This window comes from Enhydra lutris, unplaced genomic scaffold (genome assembly GCF_002288905.1).
Source record: "Enhydra lutris kenyoni isolate GAN:26980312 unplaced genomic scaffold, ASM228890v2 scaffoldscaffold11, whole genome shotgun sequence".
Classification (NCBI taxonomy): domain Eukaryota; kingdom Metazoa; phylum Chordata; class Mammalia; order Carnivora; family Mustelidae; genus Enhydra; species Enhydra lutris.
Window position 1 is genome coordinate 197,291 of NW_019154095.1, and position 20,159 is coordinate 217,449.

The 20,159-nt window shown below is 42.9% G+C and overlaps 1 protein-coding gene across 6 annotated transcripts; it reads left to right on the forward strand.

Moving 5' to 3' along the window:
- The first annotated feature begins 25 nt into the window (after nt 1-25).
- Nucleotides 26-16,831, forward strand: LOC111144590 (zinc finger protein 596). Of its 6 annotated transcripts, none has more exons than XM_022498960.1 (6): nt 26-57; nt 6,878-6,962; nt 8,586-8,712; nt 12,334-12,429; nt 12,898-12,980; nt 13,445-16,831. In XM_022498960.1, the coding sequence occupies exons 2-6, from the start codon at nt 6,951-6,953 to the stop codon at nt 14,690-14,692; spliced, it is 1,566 nt and encodes a 521-aa protein (XP_022354668.1). In that variant the 5' UTR covers nt 26-57; nt 6,878-6,950; the 3' UTR covers nt 14,693-16,831. The 6 variants fall into 6 exon arrangements, with proteins under 6 accessions (XP_022354668.1, XP_022354669.1, XP_022354667.1 ...); XM_022498961.1 differs by lacking the exon at nt 26-57 and adding an exon at nt 394-737; XM_022498959.1 differs by lacking the exon at nt 26-57 and having other exon boundaries at nt 6,340-6,962.
- Nucleotides 16,832-20,159: the final 3,328 nt, after the last annotated feature.

Sequence of the window (20,159 nt, forward strand, 5' to 3'; positions counted from 1 at the left end):
TTACGTAATTTCCTACTAACCCGGAAGAGGATTTCCGGAAGCGAAGGTTCTGGTCTGGTAAGTGGATTGTGGTCTTTGAGGTTTAAACCCGGGCTCGTCGGTTCCTTCCTGGCTCCGTTCTCCACGCCCCGGGGCCGAGGACTCCTGCGGGTGCCCCAGGCCCCGCAACCGCCCGTCAGACCCGCGGGGAGTCGCCGGGCCCTGCGCTCCCTGGGCCGGTAGTCCGTGTCTGTTTGCGGTCGAAGGCGCCCCGAGGCCTCCACAGAATCCAGTCCTCCCCGATGCCGCCGCCGTCCTCCTCCGGCGGCCGGGTGTCCGTCCCCGCCTCGGGGAGGCCCGTGAGTCCCCGCCGCGGGGGGAGAGCGGGCCCGGGTCCCCGCGCCCCAGACCTGCCCCAGGGCTGCGTGTGCCGGCGTGTTCGCGTGCCGGGTCCCGCTGGGAAGGGAGCGCCTCCGTCCCGGAGAGCGGCGCGGCGTGTCGGCAGGGTGAGGAGGAAAGACCGGGAAGGGACGGCGGGCTCCCCGCGCAGTGGCGTGCAGGCCGGGAGGGGTGGTCACGGAGGACTCCGACAGGAGCAGCGGACGTGAGGGAGGAAGTGGCCCGGGGAACACAGGTCAGCATGTGAGGCCAAAGCAGCGAGGGAGTAGGGACAGTCGGGTGAGACCGACCAGCACTGGCGCCGGGCAGTGCAAGGGACATTGCTGTGAAGTCCTAAGTTGCTCTCCTTGTTAAATCAGGTAAGTCACATTCAGACGAGAGTCCGCAGTGCTTTTCCTGTCTTTATTACATACAGAAGTGTTCCTTGTTGGTTAGCAGATAATTCTACAGTGTTTCTGTGCGCCGCTACAGCGTTTCCGTGTGCAGCTACAGCGTTTCCGTGTGCAACTACAGCGTTTCCGTGTGCATCTACAGCGTTTCTGTGTGCAACTACAGCGTTTCCGTGCGTCACTACAGCGTTTCCGTGTGCAGCTACAGTGTTTCCGTGCGCAGCTACAGTGTTTCCGTATGCAGCTGCAGCGTTTCTGTGCGCCGCTACAGCGTTTCTGTGTGCGGCTACAGCGTTTCTGTGCATCACTACAGTGTTTCCGTGCGCAGTTACAGCGTTTCTGAGTGCAGCTACAGCGTTTCCGTGTGCCGCTAGTGTTTCCGTGTGCAGCTACAGCGTTTCTGTGCACCGCTACAGTGTTTCCGTGTACAGCTACAGCGTTTCTGTGCGTCACTACAGCGTTTCTGTGCGCCGCTACAGTGTTTCGTTGTGCAGCTACAGTGTTTCCATGTGCAGCTCTTGGATATATTGAGGACTCAGGTCTTCACATTCAAAACCAGGTTTAAACAGGTAGTCTAATATTCAACACTTTCCTTTCTTTTTTTATGTGGTTCTAAAGTTTTTATTTATTTAGACAGAGCCCCCACCAGCAGGGGCGAGGGGCAGGAGAGGGAGAAGCAGACTCTCCCATGAGCGGAGAGCCCCATGCAAGACTCAGTCCCAAGACCCTGAGATCGTGACCTGAGCGGAAGGCAGAGGCCTAACAAACTGAGCCACTCAGGCGCCCCAACAGTACATTTTTTTGATGTATTGATGTGATGTTCTGGAAAAAAGGGAAATTAAAAGCTTTTAATCAGTGTGAGTAAAACCATGAAGTAGAGAAGTTGCTGCTGCTCAGGAGGCTGGAATAGGGTCTGGAACCTTCAGCGGCAGGGGTGAGAAGGGCAGGCCTTGTCACTATCGAACACAACTCCAGTGCATGCATAAGGCCAATGCAATGATAGTTTACTCTCCCCGGGCCTCTCCTTCTGTCATCTCTGCCTATCCCAAAACACCCACACACAAAGCACAAGACCTTTGGGAAGGGAAAGACCAAAAATTATTAAAATAAGCACAGAACAAACATATCTCTCCAATGGGGAGGTAAACCTTGGTTCTGGGATGGGAGGATAAAGTGCAGTGAGTGTTAATAGATGGGGGAGAGCCTGGGAGCACAGAGACAGGAGGAGAACTCCACATCCTCCCTTGGTAATCCTGTATTCAGCCTATACTGCAAGAGACTGCAAGGATTGTGACTTGAAAGGGAGGGTCACACAGACTCCCATTCCCCTGAATATCGGATGACAGGTGGGCTTCAGCAGGAATCGGGCATTGTGAAGCACAGGGCAGACACTTGTTCTTCTCCATCTGCAAGTTTATCATTCCTCTTCCCTGGTGCTTTAGTAGACCACAGAGGACCACCTAGTCTGCATGCTGATTTCCTCCCCACAGTTTATTCAAAATCCTGAATGGCACATTTTCCTAACTAGGAGAAAGATGATAATGATGGTGATTCAGGAATGGCTCTTTCTCTGGAAAAGTTCACTTATCTGTTGATTATTCTGCTTCCTGAATTGCTGTTTTTAGGACATACCAATCTCTGACTCTCAGGTAGCCTGCCTAACACATTTCCTCATTTACCCGTGGCTTTTCCTCTGTACTCTCCCAACTGCAGACCAATTCCATCTGTCTGTGATTAGAGACAAGGACTGGGTACTACAGTCTCAGTGAGGTTTGCCAGTAGGTATTGTATAAGGACCAAATCTGGATGTACCATTAGCTCTTTACACACAAGGATTAAAGAAAATTAATCTCAGCAATACCTGAACAATCCTGGAAAAGAATACCAATAAGGGGAGATTTGTTATACCTGGTTGTATAATGAATTTGAAGCTTAACAAAGTGAATGTGTGCATTTGAGCTAAAAATATTAGGAATTTACAATAGAAGGAAGAGATCACAAGCTGATAGCCAGGACAAATTGAGGTGGCATTTCAACTCATGGTGTTTTATTCACTGGTTGCTATTTAAGATCAACCTAAATGCCAAACATAAAGAGAATTTTAACATTGTTCACAATACATTGATCCCAACGCGCCTTTACTGTTGATAGATCATAAGGAATACAGCCCTCCACAGGCTTCTGAGGGTCCCTACAGTCTGCGTAAGTCAGGAGTTTGCTGGACCTAGAGATGGCACCTTTCGTGTTATGATAGATTCTGGCCTGATGGCTCCCAGAAATTGCAAAGAAATCTTTACCCATGACCAACTCATGAAGTTTCCCCCTGCAAGAGCCAGGATTTCATTATGTGCATACAACATGTAGATTTGGATGAAATGACAACTCTTTATTTCCATTTTCTAATTACTTAAAAGAGACTGAATGTATTTTATTTTTTTAGAGTTACTAAATGTTTTTCTAATTCCTTTTTCATGTGCATTTACATACTATTTTTTTATTTTGTAGTTTAATCATACATACTCAGACACCTACTTTGTTCTTACAATGTTTATGCATTGAAACCAAAATCTTTCTTCATGCCCTTTCCTTTGTATTTTTCCTGTGAAAGGAAGGCATCACCTATTTCACATTAAAAAATATCATATTCAGGGGCACCTGGGTGGCTCAGTCATTGGGCGGCTGCCTTCAGCTCAGATCATGATCCCAGGGTCCTGGGTTCGAGCCCCGCATTGGGCTCCCTGCTCAGCAGGGGGCCTGCTTCTCCCTCTCCCACTCCTGCTGCTTATGTTCCCTCTCTCGCTGTGTCTCTCTCTGTCAAATAAAATCTTTAAAAAAAAAAAAATCCATTTACTTCTAATATTGTATCATTGAACATTGCTTTATTTTAACTACTTAAGTTGTGTTAAAGCTTCAGATAATGTATCTTCATAGGTAATTTGACCTACCTTCATTTTTTTTCTGTTCCAAATTGTTTTGGCTGTACTGTTACCCAAAATCAAAATTGACACAAAATTGACTTTTAAGGTAATTCTCAGTTTTTATATGAAATACTATGTGCTACTTTTAAATTTGGATTGTACCAAATTTCTATAGTCACTGAGGTTTTTATGTCACAGTGTCTTCTAGCTTAAGAATTGGTCTGGTAGGCTTTATTCTTGTCATTTTATGTCCTCAAAAAGTTCTTAAAACATTTTTACATGGGTCTACATGATGATTTCAAATGGGAGCCATAATATTTTGTTGTTGTAAGTAGAGACTTTTTATGTGATTGCTTGTTTTTGAATTACTATAACTAAACAAAGTATTGACTTGAGCATATTAAGCATAGATCTGTCCGCTTCTGAAAATATTCATACTAGGTCTGATCATTAAAAAGCATTCTCCTGTTCTTTGGGATTTGAAGTCCTCTCTTCTGAGGATGACTGCAGTTCCAGGTCCTTGAGTCTGTATCTGTGTTTCCTTTATGTTTCTCTTTGTCCTGACTCATGTGTCCCAGGCGGTGATGAGTAGGGGCAACCCTGGCCGGCCCCTTCTTCTCAGCCTTTACGTGAGCAGGACTGCTTCTTTGTCTGCTGCTGAGTTTGTTTCCTGACATCTTCTTGATTAGCAAGAAGGATTCCCTATTATTTGACGTGAATTTTAAAGATTCTCAATTATTTTGAAAGGTCAAATGTTTTTCTAATGATCTGTTGATGTGATCTAATTATTGCGGTATTTAAAATTATTTAAGGGCTTTCTGGCAGCTCGGGTCATGATCCCAGCATCCAGGGATACACAGTAGAAATTCCATGACTGTCAGAGGGTGAGGGTGGGAAGAGGAATGGGAGTTGTTTAATGGTTTAGAAGATGGAGAGTTCTGGAGACAGATGGTGGTGATAAGTGCACTTATGAATGTATTGACATCACTGGACTGTACATTTTACAGTGACAAGGGTGGAGGATGCCCGGTTGTGTCAGTCAGTGGAGCATGTGAGTCTTGATCTCAGGGCACGTTGGGTATAGAGATTACTTGAAAAATAAAATCTAAAAAAAAAAAAAAAAAAAAGATTAGGATGGTAAATGTTACATTGGGTGTATTTGGCACAATAAAATAAAATGGAAAAAATATCCTCTTTATAGTAAAATCAGTGCTTACAGTGATCACTCACTCTGGAAAGAATCTGTCAAAAAGAAAAATAAGGAATAATCTGTCAGGTTAGATAATTCATTTACTTAGTAGGAAAACTCATTTTTTGGAAAATGAGGGCAGAAATCAGAATGTGTGAGTTCAAAGGCATGGAGGTTTGAAATATTTAAGGAGCATGGAAGATTCATTAGTTACCGAACAAGAATGGTGTTGCCGGATACATTTGGAAGCCACTGCGAGTTGTGACTTGACGTATACAGGAGGGTCCGTGTCTTAGTCCTGTGTTGCCACATACGGTCATGGGATAGGCAGGTATGTGGAGTCACCTTCCGTTGGACCCTCGATCAGCAGATATAGTAAAAAAGATAAATAGCATTAGCCGGGTAAATACCTATGGTGATGAATAACTGAATTAAACTGGGTAGTAAAAAATGAGGCAGGCTGGAGGCTGATGTCTGGGAATTGGGGCAGTGCAGTGGTTCTCACGCCATACAGAATGTGAACGCAGGAATAAATTCTTGAAAAAGCAAGGACAGTAGGTTGTAAACACAGGGTGGGGTCTCTCATGGTTAATGTTAGGGGTACTATTCCGGGTAAAATGTAGGTGTGATGTGTAATCCCTAAAATTTGAGAGTGGGAGAAAGGCAAAGGAAAATTCAGATTCTGCCTGTAACACTGTTCTGATGGCCACTTATGTGAATGTATGTGCCGGTGTGCATGGAGTTTGTCATGTTACTGGAGTTTCCTGAACCTCTCCAATGATGGCATTTATTAAATTAGTTAACAAAACCATAATTAGCAGAATTCTTTTGAGGAAGAAACGAACAAATTATGTTTATCTCCCAAGCACAGAATCACATAAAATAAAACTTTATCTTTTCTTGACATGAGATACAAATGGGTAAGTTAAACTACTGCTGTTTATGACTCATTATTATTACCTGTCCATGAAATACACTTACTTCCTATGGATGTTTTAGGGGAGGAGTTAAAATTTATAAATGCTTTCACAGGCAAATACACAAAATCAAACATCGAAATTCAGGGAAGTTTCAGCTAATGCAGATTTCAGCTAAATTTCTAAAACTTCAGCTGGAGTAAATAAACGTCCTCCTAAAATCCTTTCATTCTTTAATTTCTGGAAGTACTACCCCATAAAGATTGTTAGACATGAGTTCTGCTGTAACCCACATATTCCTGCAATTTTCTGATGCAGGGGATTTTAAGGGGTAAATTTGTAAGGTGGGTGCCTTTGACCCTCAAAATGAAGTAAGTCACTTAATTGATTAATCTTACCATTAAATACGTTCTTTTTCTTTTTAAGATTATTCATTAAAGAGAGCATGAGCAGGGGGAGGGGCAGAAGGAGAAGGAGGAGCAGACTCCCCACTGAGCAGGGAGGCCTGGTGATGTGGGGTTTGGTCCCAGGAAGCTGGGATGATGACCTGAGCCAAAGTCAGATGCCCAACCAACTGAAGCACCCGGTCACCCCCATAAAATTCATACTTAACGATCTTGCTTCATAACCAAACCCATTCAGAACAAATCTAAAGGCCAATTTTGGTGGAGACAATGATGGATGATATGTGTATCCAGAGGGCTGGACAGGGAAGTATAGGGATGGAGTTGAGACACCAGAGAGCTGAGGAGTTAGGGAAACTGCTAATAAACAAGCTAATACCTAAGTCTGGGAAATTTCACAGTGCTTCCGCATGTGGCAGGTGCAAGAAATCCTGTTTGGTAATTGGAGGGAACTGGCTCTTCACATTCTTCCTAAATTGAGGGTATTGCTGTTGTCTCTCCAAGCAGTAGTAGAGCCTTACCTTTGGAGAGCTGACCTCTTCTCCCCGTTTCCTTTGGAGCGCACTGCATGTTTCTGTCTGGTCTGCTGGGGATTACTTCCAGGTGGAGTGGGTCTTCGTAACAAGTGGGTGTGGACATTGTGGGCAGCTATAGTTTAATTGGCTCCTTTCTCATTCCTCAGCCTTGCCTCCCGTTGCTGAGAGACTGTGTATGAGTGAAAACCCAGAAGATACTTGGCAACTGAGCTACTAAGAATGGACTCACAAGTGAGTAGGGAGTTATTCTTCCTACTGAAATAGGGTGTCTGTTGCCATCGTGTGGACATAAATCCCACAGGCATTCATGTTCTAAGTACACTCAAGTTTTTCAAGCTTTCCAAGAACTGTGGAATGGTCATGTTTGGTCAAGGACTCATCATGTGGTAATCTCTTTCCCAATGTTATGCTGAGGTGTCAGATTCAGTTAATGCCCTACATTTTCAGGAGACATGAGAGAAGTTCTTTTTTCATAGCCATCCCATGCCCTAGTTGGCACCAAAAATGCACTTGTTAACCATTTTATTAACTGTAGTGGGCTTAGGATTCAGGTCAGTACAGGTGATAGAGATGAAAAAGGAGCATAACTTTACAGTCCAGTAGAAAGTCAGATGTTCCCACATGTGAGCTCTGTCAATGCAGTATTATATGTGCCGGGGGGAGGGGAGGTTGTTGCTGATTAATACTGAGGGAAAATGAATGACGGTCATGCCAGAGAAGCCAAGGAGGAGTCCTCCTTTCTTTCCCCCAATTTAAACCTCTTAAAAGTTTTGATAGAATGTGTTTGTACTTTTTGAAGCTTATAAAAGAGAAAACTAAAAGTCATTACTTCCTTTGTCCCAAATCCTGATTTTATTGCCCTCTTTATAATTTCCCTTAGTTCAAATTTGGTAACTGGAAAGAATGTATAGGGAATATTGTTTTCTTAACTTTGAGTATAATTCAGGAAAAGGAGTATAGGAGGTAAAATGAAACCCAAGGACCCCCGGGAATTTTCGATGAGCTTAAGAGACAGGAACAGTAAAGTGGCTTAAGCATAGTGAGCCAGGGGAAGAGATAAAGAAAAGCATGATGATAACAGATCCCTGGAGGGCCTCAGGCAATAGGAGGAGTCCGGACGCTACTATCCTTCCTTAGGGAAGTCTCAGCCTCTGACTCATGCTCATGAGCCATTTATCCTTATGCTTTATAATGAACCATTTATCTTTATGCTTTATAATGAACACCTGTTATGTGAAGATTAAAGGATGTGCTGCTGAGCTCATATCCTGTGTGGATTCTGTTCAGTTTTACAGAATTATGGACATTGCTTCAATACTCTGGTAGTTATTAGATAGTAAAACTAGAAGTTGCATTTAAATGTTTGCTGTTAGCATTTACTATGTCATTGGATCTTTAAGAACTCATAAAAGGTCATTACACCATATCATAGATGATGAAACTGAGCTCGTATAGGGGAATAATCTTGTCAAAGTACTTTAAAAGTGGCAGGGTGTGTCATGAGTCCATAGATTTACTTGAAATTGGTGGGAAATAGTGTTTTAGTTTTAAGTGTTCCAGAGAGACTGTTATACTCATTATCTGGAAGTCTCAATTACAAGTTTATTGCAAAACCCACAGGTTAGATCACACCTCATTCTATATCTCCATAATGAAATGTATGTATTGTGAATGTGTCTGGGTATATCTGAAAGTCAGATGTCCAGGTGTGCACTGAAAATGATGACTGAACCCAGCATTCTGTTTGAGCTTTCTGTACGTGCAGCCCCCACTTCCTTAGTGCGGTTGTCTGTACCATATGCCCCTGAATATTGGCAGGGATGGTCCTGTCTGAAAACGTCCATAATCTTCTAGGAATCAGTGACGTTTGAGGATGTAGCTGTAGACTTTACTCAGGAAGAGTGGACCCTGCTGGACAGGTCCCAGAGAAAACTCTTCAGAGATGTGATGCTGGAGAACATCAGTCACCTCGTCTCAATTGGTGAGTCTCTTAGTGTTTACTATGTACGTATGTACGTATATTTCTTTTTTTTTTTTTTTTCAGCATAACAGTATTCATTGTTTTTGTACCACACCCAGTGCTCCATGCAGTCCATGCCCTAAGACCCACCACCCGGTTCCCCCAACCTCCCATTCCCCCCACCTCTTCAAACCCTTCAGATTGTTTTTCAGAGTCCATAGTCTCTCATTGTTCACCTCCCCTTCCAATTTCCCCCAAATGCCTTCTCCTAACTCCCCATCTCCTCCATGCTATTTGTTATGTTCCACAAATAAGTGAAACCATATGATAATCGACTCTCTCTGCTTGACTTATTTCACTCAGCATCATCTCTTCCAGTCCCATCCATGTTGCTACAAAAGTTGGGTATTCATCCTTTCTGATGGAGGCATAATACTCCATAGTGTATATGGACCATATCTTCCTTATCCATTCGTCCGTTGAAGGGCATCTTGGTTCTTTCCACAGTTTGGCAACCATGGCCATTGCTGCTATAAACATTGGGGTAGAGATGGCCCTTCTTTTCACTCCATCTGTATCTTTGGGGTAAATACCCAGTAGTGCAATGGCAGGGTCATAGGGAAGTTCTATTTTTAATTTCTTGAGGAATCTCCACACTGTTCTCCAAAGAGGCTGCACCAACTTGCATTCCCACCAACAGTGGAAGAGGGTTCCCCTTTCTCCACATCCCCTCCAACACATGTTGTGTCCTGTCTTGCTAATTCTGGTTATTCTAACTGGTGTAAGGTGATATCTCAATGTGGTTCTAATTTGAATCTCCCTGATGGCTAGTGATGATGAACATTTTTTCATGTGTCTGATAGCCATTTGTATGTCTTCATTGGAGAAGTGTCTGTTCATATCTTCTGCCCATTTTTTGATATGATTATCTGTTTTGTGTGTGTTGAGTTTGAGGAGTTCTTTATAGGTCCTGGATATCAATCTTTTGTCTGTACTGTCATTTGCAAATATCTTCTCCCCTTCCGTGGGTTGCCTCTTTGTTTTCTTGACTGTTTCCTTTGCTGTGCAGAAGCTTTTGATTTTGGTGAACTCCCAAAAGTTTATTTTGGCTTTTGTTTCCTTTGCCTTTGGAGACATATCTTGAAAGAAGTTGCTGTGGCTGATAGCGAAGAGATTACTGCCTATGTTCTCCTCTAGGATTCTGATGGATTCCTGTCTCACGTTGAGGTCTTTTATCCATTTTGAGTTTATCTTTGTGTATGGTGTAAGAGAATGGTCAAGTTTCATTCTTCTACATATAGCTGTCCAGTTTTCCCAGCACCATTTATTGAAGAGACTGTCTTTTTTCCACTGTATATTTTTTCCTGCTTTGTCGAAGAATAACTGACCATAGCGTTGAGGGTCCATATCTGGGCTCTCTACTCTGTTTCACTGGTCTATGTGTCTGTTTTTATGCCAGTACCATGCTGTCTTGGTGATCACAGCTTTGTAGTAAAGCTTGAAATCAGGTAACGTGATGCCCCTAGTTTTATTTTTGTTATTCAACATTTCCTTAGCGATTCGGGGTCTCTTCTGGTTCCATACAAATTTTTGGATTATTTGCTCCACCTCTTTGAAGAATACCAGTGGAATTTTGATTGGAATGGCATTAGGACCTGATGGATTCCCTGGGGAATTCTACCAAACTTTCAAAGAAGAAATAACACCTATTCTCCTGAAGCTGTTTCAAAAAATTGAAGCAGAAGGAAAACTTCCAGACTCTTTCTATGAAGCCAGCATTACCCTGATCCCCAAACCAGGCAAAGACCCTACCAAAAAGGAGAATTTCAGACCAATATCACTGATGAATATGGATGCTAAGATTCTCAACAAGATCCTAGCAAACAGGATCCAACAGCACATTAAAAAGATTATCCACCATGACCAGGTGGGATTCATTCCTGGGCTACAAGGATGGTTCAACATTCGCAAATCAATCAATGTGATAGAACAAATTAATATGAGAAGAGAGAAGAACCACATGGTCCTCTCAATTGATGCAGAAAAAGCATTTGACAAAATCCAGCCTCCGTTCCTCATTAAAACACTTCAAAATATAGGGATAGAGGGAACATTGCTGAACTTCATCAAATCTATCTATGAAAAACCCACAGCAAATGTCATCCTCAATGGGAAAAAGCTTGCAGCCTTCCCGTTGAGATCAGGAACACGACAAGGATGCCCACTCTCACCACTCTTCTTCAACATAGTATTAGAAGTCCTAGCAACAGCAATCAGACAACAAAGAGAAATAAAAGGTATCCAAATTGGCAATGAAGAAGTCCAACTCTCTCTCTTCGCAGATGACATGGTTCTTTATATGGAAAACCCAAAAGACTCCACCCCCAAACTACTAGAACTCATAAAACAATTCAGTAATGTGGCAGGATACAAAGTCAATGTACAGAAATCAGTGGCTTTCTTATACACTAACAATGAAAATACAAAAAGGGAAATTAGAGAATCGATTCCATTTACTATAGCACCAAGAACCATAAGATACCTGGGAATAAACCTAGCCAAAGAGGTAAAGGATCTGTACTCGAGGAACTACAGAACACTCATGAAAGAAATTGAAGAAGACACAAAAAGATGGAAGACCATTCCATGCTCTTGGATCGGAAGAATAAACATTGTTAAAATGTCTATACTGTCTAGAGCAATCTATACTTTTAATGCCATTCCAATCAAAATTCCACTGTACGTATATTTCTATTCACTCATTCACTCAACAGCTGTGTGGCTAAGACTCCTCATTTCTCACTGAAAACTGTCCTTCTTACAACTGCCTCACAACAATCTTCACATTGTACTTTGATTTGTCATCCCACTAGAATGTAATTTTCCTCACACAGTTTCATGTCTTTCTTGCTACTCAATCTCCACAACACCCAAACAGTGGTGGGAATTCATTATTTTTGAATTGGTAAGTAAATACATTGACTTTTAAAAAAAATTTTTTTTTCCTGTGGGGACTGATCAGACCATGGGTATTTAAAAAAAAAAAAAACAAAACAAAACCAGGAGCACCTGGGTAGCACAGCTGGTCCAACTCTATTTCAGGTCAGGTCATGATCTCCGCGGAGTCGTGGGATTGAACAATAAAGTGGCTCCATGCTCAGTGCAGAATCTGCTTAAGTTTCTCTCGCCCTCTTCCCCTCCCCCACCCTGGGTCTCTCTAAAATAAATAAATCTTAAGTAAAACAAAAACAAAAACAAAACAAAACAAAAAACAGATAAGTGGTTTTCCATGCAGAATCTAGATTTTTTCTGGTGGAGTTTTATTTATTGGGTTCATTTATGATATAATATTCAAACACTGTGAGAACTTATATCTTCTCACTGTGTTAAAATATTGAAGATTGCACAGTTGGTCTCTGAACTTAGTTAGGCATCAATAATGACAGGTCCTTAAAGTCTTTGGGAAAGGTCAAGAGTTAACCTTCTGTTGGTGAAGGACTATCCATGTTGTTTTCAACATACTCTTACCGGAGAGGACTTTCAGAGGTTACCTCATTCTTTCCCATTATTTGGCCCTACATTGATGATTATGCCATGTCCTACACAGAAGTCAAAATTCAATTCTCTTTTTTCTATGAACAGGCAGACAGCTCTACAAATCTGATACGATTTCCCACTTGGAACCAGGAGAGCACCTTTCACAAGAAGGGCTAGGTTTGCTGCAATGCCAGAGTCTGGGTAAGCTACCTTAAGAGCTACTAAGTGAGTGAGTAGGCCCTAAGAATCATCAAATGAAACTTAGCTGCTTTTTAAAAAGATCGACAATATGATAGGGGGAAATTTGTTTAGATATTGTCATTATATTTAACAGGTGTCAATTTCTGTTCTGTCTTTGGGAAGGTAATAGTTATGTACTATTGAAGTTAAAATACACCAGATGTCCCTTTCCATGATTCTCTTCTGTGAAGATTTTCCCTTTCTTTTCCTCCCCAGCTTGCCATCTCCATCTTATTTTTCTCATCTTTCAGTCCTGAAAATGTCAACTGTTGATGTTCTATGTGTTTCTTCTCCTTGTGGTATTCCTTAATTTGACATTCTTTCCCATCTCTGTATCAGTATTCAAAATACATTCCATGAACATTTAGTGTCTTCAGCATTTTAATTCTGTCAATGTCACTATCGCAATTTTTTCCCCAATCATTTCAGATAGAGAAGATGATCTTAAAAAACAAGAAATGATATTCATGCAACATGTCTGCAAGAAGGACACAGCATTAGTCAGTGCAACGGTAAGCCTCAAGGGGATGAACCTGTGCTTTGAGAGATATGGGTATTGAATAAGGAAGGAATTGGGCACCATTACCCAATCATAATTTAAGCTGGAATCAAGGGTTTTCACAGCAAGAAGTTTTGGTTAGTTTGATTTTAGGGAAGAAATTAATCTGAAGTCAAAACCATAACCTAAGGTCTTGTAAACAGACAGCTGCGTGATCATAACTTACATACCTAACACCTGAAACACAGTATTGTTTTGAAACATTGTCTTTAATCAGATATCTCTGCATTTGGGCTGCTAAAAAGAGAAAATTTCTATGCTTCCTGGAGAGGAATACATACATGTTTATGTAACTAATGTAGACAGTGTTGTAGGACATGTCCCTGAATGATGACTGTAGAATTTATATGTAGATGAAGGAAGGAAGGAATAAATTTGAGGAACTTTTTCAACAGTCTCTCATTTCCTTTTGAATAGCAGAGATCTCACACTCAAGAGGATCCTTTTGAATGCAATGATTTTGGAGAAAATTTAACTGAAATACTAACATGGACTCAATATGTGGTACCTAAAATGGGAAAGAATCCCTGTATCAGCAAAGAATGTGGAAAAGACAGCAGTCGTTTCCCATCGTTTAATACACATAAGCAGAGTCACACTACAAGTAAATCACATGAATGTCATCAGCATGGGAACACCTTTATTCAAAGCTCTGCCCATAGACAAACCATTACTACTCAGAATGGAGAGAAAACATTTGAATGTCATGAATGTGGGAAAGCCTTTGGAAAAAGTTCTAACCTGAGGCGACATGAGATGATTCACACTGGAGTGAAACCACATGGATGTCATCTGTGTGGGAAGGCCTTCACTCATTGTTCTGACCTTAGAAAACATGAGAGAATTCACACTGGAGAGAAATCATATGGATGTCATCTATGTGGGAAAGCCTTCAGTAAGAGTTATAACCTTCGGCGACACGAGATGATTCACACAAGGAAAAAACCCCATGAATGCCATCTATGTGGGAAAGCCTTCACTCACTGTTCTGACCTTAACAAACATGAAAGAACTCACTTTGGAGAGAAACCATATGGGTGCCATCTATGCGGGAAGACATTCAGTAAAACTTCGTACCTTAGACAACATGAGCGAACTCATAATGGAGAGAAACCATATGAGTGTCATCTCTGTGGGAAGGCATTCACTCACTGTTCTCACCTTAGAAAACACGAGAGAACTCACACTGGAGAGAAACCCTATGAATGTCATCTATGTGGGAAAGCTTTCACTGAATCTTCTGTCCTTAGACGACATGAGAGAACCCACACTGGAGAGAAACCGTATGAATGTCACCTCTGTTGGAAAGCCTTTACTGATTCTTCTGTCCTTAAAAGACATGAGAGAACTCACACTGGAGAAAAACCATACGAATGTCACCTATGTGGGAAAGCTTTCAATCACTCTTCTGTCCTTAGACGACACGAGAGAACTCACACCGGTGAGAAACCATACAAATGCAGTGTATGTGGGAAAGCCTTCAATAGAAGCTATAACTTTAGATTGCATAAGAGAATCCACACTGGAGAGAAACCATATAAATGTTATGTATGTGGGAAAGCCTTCAGTAAATATTTTAACCTTAAACAACATGAGAAAATACATGTAAAAATAATCAGTGTAGACGATTCACCACCTATAGCTTCAAACTATAAACACTCTTGAGAGCTCAAACACTCAAGAAACACTAGGTTTATAATCGGTGTGGGAGAGCATTTTTCCATCCTTATTACTTCACTCAACTGAAGGTAATCCCAAGTGGAGAGAATGTGCATGTGGGTCACACCTGTGTGACCAAACCTTCACATAATGGACTGACATGGAAGAATATAAATGGAGTATGGAAGAATCTTCACCCACAGTTCTGTCGAACAAAATGGAGAAGTGGCATGTCAGAGAAAACAGGTCTGTAATTAATGCAGAAATACTTTGCTTTATCCTTTAAATAAGCAAATTGTGCAGCAGAGTCTCTAGACCTGTAATCACCATGCACTCATTCATTCAGCAACACATCTGGCATGCAGAAGTCTGCTAAAACAAATAAGGGGGGGGGGACATTCCTAGGAAGACAGGAGAATTTTGTTGCCAAAGGGCTGTGTTCAATGAGAACTAGGACATGATAAAGATTGAGGACATTTGGAGTATCCTGTGTGCAGAAAGCCTAAATTGCCTGACCTAACAGTACTGTCTGTAGTGACAAAGCAGTCCCTCTACTAATGCAAACACCGGTTTGGCACAGCTGAAAGCAGCAGCAGCAGAGACAAGCTGGCCTTGCCCGTATCCCTGTCATGCAGCCACAAATGCACAAGTCACCCAACTGAGGAGACCTCTGCATCCCAGGTCCCCCCCACAGGCAAATGCAGAAAGCCGGGAGACACCAGGTAACAGGCCAAGTCACTGATCCTACTCGCTTGAACGTGCTTAGGCATCCTTGTTCACACATGGCAAAAAGGAGAATACAGGTGCTTATAATTAATTTATACTGTTATGAGTGAGGATCAATGCCCTTTTCAGTCCCTGCTTCAACTCTCTCCTTAGGTTTGAAGAAATTATTGGTGTGTTTATTGATGTTTCCTCACCCTAATTTGCTTGCTGTGTTTAAAGTCTTAAAATAACCTGTTAACATCACCAACAGAACAGTGCTTCCCAAACCTAGAACTATTGAGTTTCTCCATCTTCTTGTGTTTCTTATAACTTCTGTTTTGTGTAGTAATATTACACATTTTCCTCCTAACTCCAAAGATACATGAGAATTTGTTCCATCACCTTTCCTGCTGCTTTGCAAAGATGTTTTTGTATTTTTTAACTTTGCACATTGTCTTAAAAAGAGGAGGAGACTTACGTTGATGTGGTTTTACCCAGACGAGTTTATTATTCTCTTCAAGTGAGGAAACATCACTTCTTCCATCCAGGAGCTGAAATATGCTCGGGATAGGCAGGAGTTTTGATTTCACTCAAGACATTAATGTCTTCCGGGTTGTTCCTCTAGATTTATGAAGACACCTCCCAAAGTACTATAAACTGAGAAGACAAAATGCTTTTCCTCCTTATCCCCACCTAAAAACCTATGGGGAAAAGGATCCCAGGATTGGAGATTCTCTATATTTCTATCAGCCTATGTCAGTCCACATGTTTATATATCCATCTACTTGCTATTTCCTCATAGTGTTTTTTTGCCCATGATTTTCAGTTTCTATACAAAGCAAATTCCCAGACTTGTGGAAATCGGATGGTCTCTTCATGGTTCTTACAGTCCTCTCTGATTTCACAAGTCTCTGAATTTAAAACAGTACAATTTTTATTTGATTGAATCTTTAATTTCCTGTTGTCTGTCTTGTCTCTACTCAACAACTTATCTGGAAGCAGAAGCCTCAGTATTTCACTTGAACCAATTTCCAGTTGATTTTGTTTCAGTCAGGACAAGCTGCCTACTTCTCCGGACTGTCCTTCTGTGGTGTTCATTTCCAGGTGCTTCAGTAGAAGAAGCCGGTGTGAATATGATGACCACATCGGCGGGCTTCCCTCTCCTCAGGTCATGTCATGTCACCCAAAGAGGCTACACTGCAGTGCCACAGGGCAGTTGCTTGCGTCCTTCATGAAGGGTTCACCGCTGCCACTGGTTAGTTGGTCCAATGCGAGCTATTCGGGGCCAAAACGGAAATAATTCACCTGGACATACTTCAGACCAAAGAATGATTCATCTCTAAGTTTAATGCATAATATATTTGTCAGAATTTTGAAAACAGTAACTATTTATATAAGAAAAAAAAATCGCCACAGTTTACAAGTTGGAATCACATTAAAAGTCTGATACCTTCTCATGGGAACCTGGTTTGGTTATCTGCCCTTTCCTAATTTAGTTTCTTGGTACTGTGTTTATGTTAATCCCCCATTATGTCAACCATACAAACCAGTGCGGCTGCCTTCTGATGGAGGTCCAGCACACGGCTGGAGCAAGTGGAAGATCGCTGAAGACCAGGTGCATTAAAAAGGGCAAGAGTAACAGTTTCACTTTACCTGGATCCCCGTTCCCCAAAAAGGGCATGCCTTAGTGCTGTGAGACAGCATTTCTGGCCCACATTCTTTCCCACAGGGGAAAGGGAGAGCATCTGAGTGAGTGACCTCTAGCCAAAGAAACCCACGTCTTTTCTGCACTCCCTACAATACCAGGGTGAGCTACATAACCTGGGGCCAGGAATCCCGTGAGAAGAGCATGTAGATGTCTTACAGGGTATCAAAGACGTGGATCCTACTAACTCCACTGCAGACTTCACGACCCCTCGGAACCCCCTAGTGCTCAGTGCACATCACCCACACATCTCCAAACCTGGTGCTCAGCTCCCTGAGTGCACTCCCAACTGCATCCAGACTGAGGCCTTGCAGCTGGCTAGAGCGTGCAGACAGCACTGGCCCCACTCTGTAGGACTGGGAGTCAAACAGGAGCACTTGACAGCACACTAGGGAAAGCAAAAAGAAGGCTGTCAGCACCTGGCCCAGCCTTGCAGTATTAAGAGAAGGCCTACAATCAGGAATTCCACACCCCCCAAGAGGAGACCTGAGTTCAGAGCAGGACCACACATAGAAAAGGTATGGGAAACGATACAGTAAATACAAGATTTGAAAGAACATAGGTGTGCATGGGTGGCACTGTCGGTTAAGTATCTGCCTTCAGCTCAGGTCATGATCACAGGGTCCTGGGATGGAGCCCCGCATCGGGCTCTCTGCTCATCGAGGAGTCTGTTTCTTACTCTCCCTCTGCCTGTTCCTCTCTGCCTGTTCATGCTCACTCTCTCTCAGACAAATACATAACTAAAATCTTTTTTAAAAATAACAAAATAAGCATTTAATGTAGTTATATAGCTAAATTCAGAATACTGCGATCCTATTTTATGGTGATACATTAACCACTTACTTCCAGCAGCAAGATTAAGAGAGAAAAGTACTGAGAATATCTATAGCTACCATAATTTTTAAAAGGCACACAATGTGAAAACATCAAAAATGTAAAACATAAGGGGAGTAAAGTTGCTTATCAGCTTACATTAGACTGTCACATCTAGATGTTTTATGGAAGTCTCCAGTGACCACAGAGCAACAGTTGACACACAGAAGATACAAAGACAGGATCAAAGCACAGCACTATAGAAAACCATCAACACCCACAGACAATTCTCTTATCTAGACGAGAACAAATGAGATGGCATCAGTAAACCCATCCAGCAGTTACCAAAGACGTGAGCGGACTAAATTCTGTAATAGAAAGAGTGGGTAGCTGCACCAAAAGCAATACCCAAACAACACCATCAGAAGACGCACTTCAGCTTTAAAGACACATACAGGGGCGCCTGCCGGGCTCTGTTATTGTACATTGCCTTCACCTCAGGTCATGATCCCAGGTTGCTGGGATCGAGCCCCCATCGGGTTCTCTGCTCAGCAGGGAGCCTGCTTCCCCCCCCCATCTCTGCCTGCCTCTCTGCCCACTTGTGATCTCTGTCTGTTAAATAAATAAAATCTTAAAGAAAAATATTAGGGGGAGAGAGAGAGAGCACAAGCAGGGAGAGTGGGAAAGAGAGAAGGAGAAGCAGATTCCCCACAAAGTAAGGAGCCCAATGCGGGCCTCAATCCCAGGACCCTGAGATCACCAAATGAACCACCCAGACACCCCTAATCTCATTTTTAAAAAGCAATTGTAGAGTGAAACCCATCCCATCATGTAGATTTCTACATTCTCCCACTTTATTCCAAGTAACTAATATTTTGAGGCCAGATCCACACAGGCTCACTTTGTAGGGCTGGAATGCATTATGAAGTCAGGGAGATCAAACTTTCCATTAGCAATCTTATTTTCCAGGATTTCCCAGTGATTCCTGCACATTAACTTGTCCCTACTCAGAGTTGACAGGGCATTCTGCTTTGGTCCCCAGAAAATCCCTGCTACCCTACCTCACTGAAACCGTAGTACTCACCCCATCTCCAATCCCTACCTGCACATGAAGTCCAACGACTCAACCCCAAATGGAAATGCTTCACAAGTTTGATGTCAGTGGTTCATAGATGGGATCTATCTAGAGATGGAAGAGGACTCAGAAAACACCGTGAGGGACAGTGAGCACGTGTTAGGATCCTTGAGAGCTGAACATTAGTCAGTCTAAAAATCGCATTTCAGGAGGGAGAGGACATAACAATGGACAGAGTAACTCTTCTTCTAAGGAAGAGGGATTCCTGACTCCTGCTCATCTTCCTGTCTGAGCTTCCTTCCAAGGCAACTCACTCCTGAGTGCTGAGACTATGCCTTTCAGAGCTTGGAATCAACATACCTTCCTGTGCCACAGCCATACACATCAGGAGTCCTCTTTCTACTGAAACACGGGGACACCACCCACAGAAACTCCAGCACTGTACTGTGTGGCTGGAGGTTTCTGGGATTTGTTCGGCAACCTTCCACCCCAACCCACATGAACGCAGGCAGGCTCAACAGTGTTGTGTGTGAGACTCGTGTAGCATAAGTGACCTCGGGACCCTTGTTAGTGGCCCTCAACTGGCCTCCAGGTCAGAACGGGCCCATCTGGTCTGGACGCCAAGAGCTGGAAGTCTTACCTCCCATCCCCTCCTGCTCCAGGCTGGGCCGGGCCCCCGGAACGGACCCCGGATGGAGGCAAACACACACAGCCCGGGCTCCCGGAAGAGGCAGAGACGTGGTAACACGAAATGCAGCTCACTCCAAACTGCGCGGATGCAGACAAATGTTTAACTCCAGACCCCGTCAACTGCCCTAGAACTACGGCCCCTGTGGGGATGCTCAGTGGGAAATCCCTCCTGAGGGGAGGACGCTCTGCCCAGGCCTCTCCTTTGGGACTGCAGCCAGGCTGTCTCCACGGGGCTTCACCAGCCACTGAGGCTGGGTGTTCTAAGTCCCCGAGTAGATGTGACTCAGCCTCGTTCTCCTTTACTGCTTACTCCTGCCCTCATCTGTGTGTGGATCTCCCTTTTCTTCTTTCGGTTCCTAATAGATTTTTACAGAATCAATGCAGTGTTTTTCCCCCTTTGAAATGGAGATTTTGGCTGCCGTGAATCTTTACTTCAGAACTCACAGTGACAATAAACTTCAACACGGAGACCCAGAGTACGGTTT